The 7,276-nt window shown below is 41.9% G+C and overlaps 1 protein-coding gene across 7 annotated transcripts in view; it reads right to left on the reverse strand.

The window, feature by feature from the left end:
• The window catches only part of dclk2a (doublecortin-like kinase 2a), a 42,692-nt gene extending 35,847 nt beyond the window's left edge, over positions 1 to 6,845 (reverse strand). For 4 of the 7 annotated variants that reach the window (XR_007193708.1, XR_007193709.1, XM_048245653.1 and 1 more), the window contains exons 1-2: positions 5,706 to 6,845; positions 465 to 802 (exon numbers count right to left, since the gene is read on the reverse strand). Coding sequence is in view for 5 of the 7 variants with exons in the window: in XM_048245653.1 (XP_048101610.1) it covers positions 465 to 802; positions 5,706 to 6,108 (741 nt within the window). In the remaining 2 variants the exon portion in view is untranslated. The remainder of the gene's footprint in view (positions 1 to 464; positions 803 to 5,705) is intronic. The other 3 variants (XM_048245671.1, XM_048245661.1, XM_048245678.1) reach the window with 2 other exon arrangements.
• Between the last annotated feature and the right edge of the window lie 431 nt (positions 6,846 to 7,276).

The raw sequence follows: 7,276 nt of genomic DNA on the forward strand, positions 1-7,276 counted from the left end.
CTTACAGCAGCCGACTATTTAGGTTACGTTTATAACGTTGTGGACGGCCACCAAGCTCTTCTGCCTCATGTCTGCGCGCGCATCTAGTTTTGTTGGTAAACGGGAAACCCGTGTATGCCAACTTTGGATGCGGTTATCTTAGCGATACTTTTTGCAATACCTTCGATATACATATTTCATTGGAAAGCTTAGTTTATGGCCGTTCGTGTGAGTACAATAACTTAATTTTGTAAATTTTACCAAAACGACTGGTTTCGCCTTGCAGGGTCACATATGTATCCTCATCAATTACTATATCAATGCTATGTTTGATGAAGTGAGTGTTAACAATGTCAGTGCAACTTGCCCATAAGTGTAAACATTTACTATGAACGTTGACGTTTAAATACAGCTGCAAAGGACCCCACTACACCACAAGGCAAACAGCAAAAAACTGACAATGGACACAGACTGAGTGTTCTTACCTGTTTGCCTTCCAAAGTGTAAAGCCTCTTGACAGCTCCAGAGTCCAGCTTGATAGCATCGGTGATGTCATTAAGCACCTGCTCGAAGGAGTGAGCTGTCTTTTTGTTGAGGAGGATGCGGACAGCCTTGCGGGGCTTGACGCCGCTGCGGATGACGGTGACCAGTTTGGGCTTGATAAAGTCCTTGCTCTCCCGAAGGTGTTCATTCTTAAGCGAGCTGAGTGATGAGAGAGAGCGGGATGTGCCTGTTTTTACTCCCAGTGACCAGTTAGGATTCACATTCTTGGTGTAGTCCACCTTACGGTACGGCTCATTGGATGCACACACATAGCTCTCCCCTAAAAGGAAGGAGACAGAGAGAGGCCTTTACTCTTAATAAAAATATGTTTAGGTTTGTTGAGCAGTGTCCACACCATAATGGACAGTCAAATAACTGAAGCAACTGAAAAAATCAGGGTGGAGTACGAATACTGCAACAACAGTCTTCATCTCCCTGAAGGTGTAACCTAACCTATCACTTGTGCTGCTCACTGGTTCAATCCTCCTATGCCTGTGTTAAAGATAATGCTTGAAGTTACACATCAAACTTGTCAGATGTGTAGTTTAGGTTCATGACAATAATGGCTGTTGTTGCATATGGACAGCAACCATACACTCAATAGACCTTTATGGCAAAACCATCACATGACGGAGAAATGGGATTGCAAACCATAACAAATCAATAAGGCATCTATTTTACTGTAACTACAACAGGCTGAAGGGCCCTCTTCCACCTCAACCCACCTCAACTTCAAAAAACACATTAAGAAAATGACTAAAACTATTAAATACAACATGGCAAATTTTAGACAGATTAGATCCTCTCTGTCCACTGAGGCTGCAAAGATATTTCTCCATGCCCTAATTTTCTCACACATCTATTACCTGTTGGGGGCAGGCCAGTCCAACAACAATTAGGCCATTCGAATCTTTGTACAAACAGACTCTGAAAGTATTTGACAAAAAGCCACTAAGGTATCACCATTGTAAAATACTACTCAAACACAATCTTCTCACCTTTGAACATTTTCTCAAATCTGTGCATAGCTTACAAAATTTTAAAAGGCTTGGCCCCTACCTGTCTGAGCCAATTTGTCTCCTACCGTGCCGCTGACTCTGTAAGGTCAACTAGAATTTCTTCTATACACAATTGCACTGTACCCTTTCATTCTTCAGCCTTTGGACAGGCGGCTTTCTCTCTCAATGCCATTACCCAATGGAATACCATCCCAGACACTATAAAATGCTGTGGCTTGTTCAGTAGCTTTAAAACTAATCTAAAAAAATATTTAAAAATCTCTCAACAGTGCACACACAATGTTAGTTAAATAAATTGAAACTGAAACATCACCTTCAAAGTTATCTGTTGCATTCAGCATGTAGTATTTTGATTCTGTATCAGCCTTGTGGTTTGCGCTCTCAGGCCAGTGCCATGTGAAAGTGCAGTTGAAAGAGTCTATACTCTAGGCCACAGAAGGACCGGCTGTCATTTTATCACCCACACTGGTAGAAACCCGCTGCTTTCTGGCTCTCAAATAGTTAAGGTTCCAATGTACAAAACAACTAGCGAGGTTCTCCGGATGGCCAGAAGGTTTCTCTCTCTCTCTCTTCCTCACTCTCTCTAGCACTGGATCAGCTCCAAAGCAAAGTATTTTCAATTTTGCCGACATTCCACTCTGACAGCTAGTATGAGTTTTCTCCCATGAGGAAACAGTTTAACAGGAGACTAAAGTAAATTAAATTCCAAAATCTTAGAGGAGGTCTGGTTTGGCTTTTTGTTTTTCTTCAGTGTTACTATTCAGTCTATGCCTTTTGCTTGACTCATTTCTGACTAAAGCAAAGAAAGAGAGCAAAGGTGGTGGATAGTAAAATCTATAAAAAAGATATACTTTGGGCAATCAACCACTCCAGACATATGTGTTAACTTTGTGTGGTATGGTGTCACTAAAACTTGCATTGTACTGTTTCAGACTGTAACTAGAAAATATGACTGCCGCTCAGCCCTGCACAGTCTCAAATAAATCACGCTCGTCAATTTGTCTCCATCTCCTACTACATCCCCTACTCTTGCGACTTTTGTGTATGTAAATGAGTGTGTGCATGTGTGTGGGATGACGGATCAAAACAAAAAACAATGGTTCCATGTCATCGTTGTGGGGCTACATGCCCACCAAGTTTCGTGCACCCCAGTCTTTCAGTGTCCCGGGAAACACAAAAAATCCAGAAGAAAAAAAAACTATACCTATACTTATACCTATACTAGACCTATACCTAAATACTTCGCTGTGCAGCGGTCATAAGAGGTTAGGTGCCTGATCCTTGTGTGAGTCCTTGTTGACCTCATGACTCTGCAGCAAGGAGAGGCTAGTCAAACAACAGTACCACAGTGACGAAAGAGTAAACTATTTGCTCTCTCTCTCTCTCTCTCTCTCACACACACACTCAGACACAATCTCTTCCTGTTTTCAAGAAGTTCCCACATGAGGAAGAGAACACCAATTTCTAAACATGAACTAACACAGGATGTGATGCAACAGAAAATGAGCTGGTGATTCAACCATTGAACCACTGGCCTTTTACCACAGCATTTTTTACCACAGCAGTTTTCCTAGATTCCTGCGAAAGCAATACAAATATTCCAAGAAATAGCTTTTTTCTGAGAAAAACAATTGATGACTGAGCACAAGAGATAGAAATATTTGTTCTCTCCGAACAGAGGCTGATGGCAGTAATGGAAATCACACAGCTTGTGGTCTAGGACTGAGCATGAAGAATGAGAGAGGGGATGAGTGTGAGAGAATGATCTAGACTAAATCTGAGTCTGAGACTAAGACTGAGTCATTAAACAAGAGAAAGGATAAATAACTAAACCAAAACCCAAGGTCAGTAATCTGAGTCTGAGACTAAGACTGAGTCAGTGAACAACATGAGAAACCACGGCATCACTGGCTTAACAGTTTATCCTGGTAATGTACACCAACATGGAGCTCTAAAATGTTACAAGGAACACAACTGAAGTGCAAAGAGTTGAAACAAAAATGGTCTTCTGACGGTCACTTTTTTATTTCAACCGTGCCATCATAAAGGCCGGTATACTCCTCATATGCCCTTGGCAAATCAGCATAAGAAGGGAGAGTAAAAAAGAGAAGATTCCCATACTGCCCTTCTTTATCAGGCCAAGAAATTAACAGAAGCCTAATTTACAAGAGAGGCACCGGCTGAGATCACTTCCTCTGATGAAATGGGTGGCTCTCAGCAGGACCAGGGTCCATCCCAAATTAAATAACGGGAAGAGTTAACAGGGAATAAATGAGCTATGGTGAGACTAACAGCTGTGATCAGGCCATACTTCAGGGTTCTACTGTGCCCCCTGATTCTCTAGAGACCACGGACCCAGGTGTCACATCAGCAAAGAGGTTAAGAGAGCGTTTAACCACAACCCTCTGCACACTACACAACACCACTACTCTGCTGTCCAGCTGAACTCTCCAAAACAAACCCCTGCTACATAAAAACACATGCAAAACCCTCCCTCTCCAGACTGCTGATGATGCATAAAAAGATAGATGCAAGGACTGAACTGGAATGATGGGGAAATACTGTATAAATGAAGCCATGAACCTGAAAGCTCCAGTGGTAAGATTAATAGCATTCTTCTATCAGTTTTGTGGATTAAATGTTCCTCTCGGTCTGTGCCTCAAGGTCCTTTAAGTCTTCAATCAATGGGTTGCAAGTGCTGAGCTGGGTCTTCTGTGGTCATTTCCCCCAGCATATTAACAGCTGAGTAGACCTGAACAAGAAATGCTGCAGCCCCCACTTACCATTCAAATGCTGCTTAACTGCTTTGCGGGGGGGGGGGGTCTATAAGGCATGTGCTGGATTATGTTGTTTACACCTCCCAACAGGAATACATATGGACAAACCATGACAGATTTTTGTGGCCTATATCATCAAATGCCTTCAATGTATCCTTAATTCACTCAGATATTGGTCAAAATACAAATCAAACAACCATTTTCCTGTAGTCCGGTTAACCGTCAGGGTTTTTCCAAGCAAATTTTCCTGACTGTTTAAGTTAAACGCACACCATCCATGAGAGCTTTGTGAATGTCATTCACTGAACGAACTACACACCACTTGTCTGTGTGAGTGATATACTGTAACCAGTTATATATACTGTACACCACAACATACAGTAGATGCTCAACATCAGAATGAAAGAAGGATGGTTGAAAAGCCTAGCATCATTCTGATATCTCTTCAGTTTACAGTGTACTGGACCTGAAAGCCCTCACTCCCTGATATGCAAGTCATCTTATATTAAAAATGAATGGGATACATTACAGTACAGTTGATATGTGTACAAATAATCAGAGTTTATGTGAACCTGCAAAGATGTGTGTGAGAATCATTGGATGGTGTGGATGGTATAAGAAAAAGCAGTTTCTCAGTGACCCTGCTGGCTACTATCTCAATATTAGATATCCATCTCACAGCTATGATGACCTTAATCCATCCTTTAGTCTTCTGGGGCACTAAGGAAGCCATGGGAGCACTTGAGGAGGGAGAGAACAGGCATGACATAGAGATGGGTAACAGGAAGCCTGAGGAATTGGCATGGAAAGGAACTAACTGTGACCTCTGATCAAAAATAATTATGGAGGGTAGTCAGTAATGCCCACATTCACATCACAAGAATACTTTGCTATTGTGACTGGAAGAACACAGTTAAATATCAGGTTAAGCATGTAGCCTATGCATATAGAGGAGATTAAATGAATGCTGACAGAGTGAAAGAGATCAAATAGATAGACAGTTACATGCATATTAAGGATCTTGTTGATTTTTGCCTTTACTAATTAACTGTACATTTAAAGAGGTGCAAATCACGAAGTGCTTGCAAATGCTCTTGGAATCTGGTGCATCTTCAGTTTGATATTAATACAAAGCACTTATGGCACGTGGCCATCACCTCACAAACATAACTAAAGTGTTTGGTTTTGCGTAATTCTGACATTAGGAATATGTGTAGCGTTTAGAATGGATGTTTTATGCCCTCTTAAAACCAACCCAGCTCACTGATTCTAGCACACAGTCAACTTGCTCTCTGTGGAGCCAAATGAATTATAACGCCTGTAGCCTATAGTGAAATGTTTAAGTTAAGCTCATGTTATGGGCGGACACGTTGGTGGTAGAACTTACCTTCTACCAGCTCTTCAAGACTCGTTATCTTTCTGGTCCCATCCACTGTGAATATGCTCCTTACACCTTGGGTCAAGTTCACATTGTCCGAAAGCGAGCGCGTGAGTTCCATGAGAAGAGCGTCCAAGGACCTAAACCGGTCGTTAGACACCGCATACACCAAGCCCTTGAAGTATTTGTCTCCATTCCGGTAAAAGCGAACTTTTTTCGCTTTCTTCTCTGAAGTAAGCGACTGCAAAGTGCGAGTGCGGTAGAAGCTGCAATGTGCACTGTGAGCTGGACTGGGTACAAGCCCATTGCCTCTGGAACCGCTTTGAGTTGCCGACCCGCTCCCCCGTGAGGATCGATGGGCCTTTTCTCGCTCCTCAAAATGTTCCCATTCGATGCTTCGGTTTATAGACATTGTAGGCTATTTTATTAAGGACTAACAAGAGTGAGCGGCGAAGGTCAAAAAACAGTCCTCTAGTGATCCAAGGGCTCTGTATCAGTGTCGTTTTGTCTAGGAGGACAGTCAGTGAACAATGCCTCACCAGTCAGATTGCTAATGCCACTACAGTTTCCATGCGCTTTTGAAATCTGATCATTTACAGTGTGCACAGGTTTTCTTCAGGTGAGAATCCTATATGATGGCATACATATCGCATTCGTAAACCTAGCCCCTGCTACTAACGAGATGAGAAAGATAGGACGAAACGAAGCAGAACATAAAGTAATTGCAGTATTTACTCACAATGTTTCCTCGAAAGTGTTCTCCAGGAAAGCTATGTACAACTGGAAATTAAAGCATATACCAAGAACGTCATTCTCAACGCTGGGCAAAACCTGGAATGTCAGAAGGATGAAAACAAAAAAATCCCCAGGAAAACATTTGAATCTCTTTGCAATCTTACACGATGTTTTTTCCCTTCAAAACGCAAGGGGATGCAGAAACGCGTAGTTAGACCGGTATCCACGACTTGAGTGCCAACAAGAGCTGCATGCCTGCTGCAGAAATAGTAAACGTCCTCTGTTCCCCACACCCTTTCTTTGACAACCGGCTTTGGTCAGGCACTAGGCAACAGCAATGGAAGCTGTCAGCCAAGTCGCCGCAGCTGAAGAAAAAAGAACCTGTCCTCAGGGTCCTAACACCAACCAAATGAACGGCCGCGTCCTCAGTTGTCATTGTGATTGAAAACATCCTATATGTCATATAATATATAACATGTCACATGTAATCTTTACATGCTACTTGTAATCGTTGGTTTCATTCAAAGCATTGATTTTATTTGATATCAAGTCACTTTGTCTAAATGTAAATGATTTATTTTAATGTCAGCTTATACTTACTCTAGTCACACTGACATGAAGAGTACTCTCTGCCCACCTCCCTTGTTGTTTCCACCTGACCATCAATTTGTGAAGCATATAGCCTATTTTAGTAACATGGTGTTTTTTCCAGGACTGCCACAGTGGTGCATTATGTATTTCAGTCTAGGTGAATGTAAATCTCAGTGAATGTAACCATAATTGTGTGTAATTTATGTGTTACAACTATGAAGACAGTGATCTCAGCCATATTCCCATCACTGAGC

This window comes from Alosa alosa, chromosome 1, assembly GCF_017589495.1.
Source record: "Alosa alosa isolate M-15738 ecotype Scorff River chromosome 1, AALO_Geno_1.1, whole genome shotgun sequence".
NCBI lineage: Eukaryota > Metazoa > Chordata > Actinopteri > Clupeiformes > Clupeidae > Alosa > Alosa alosa.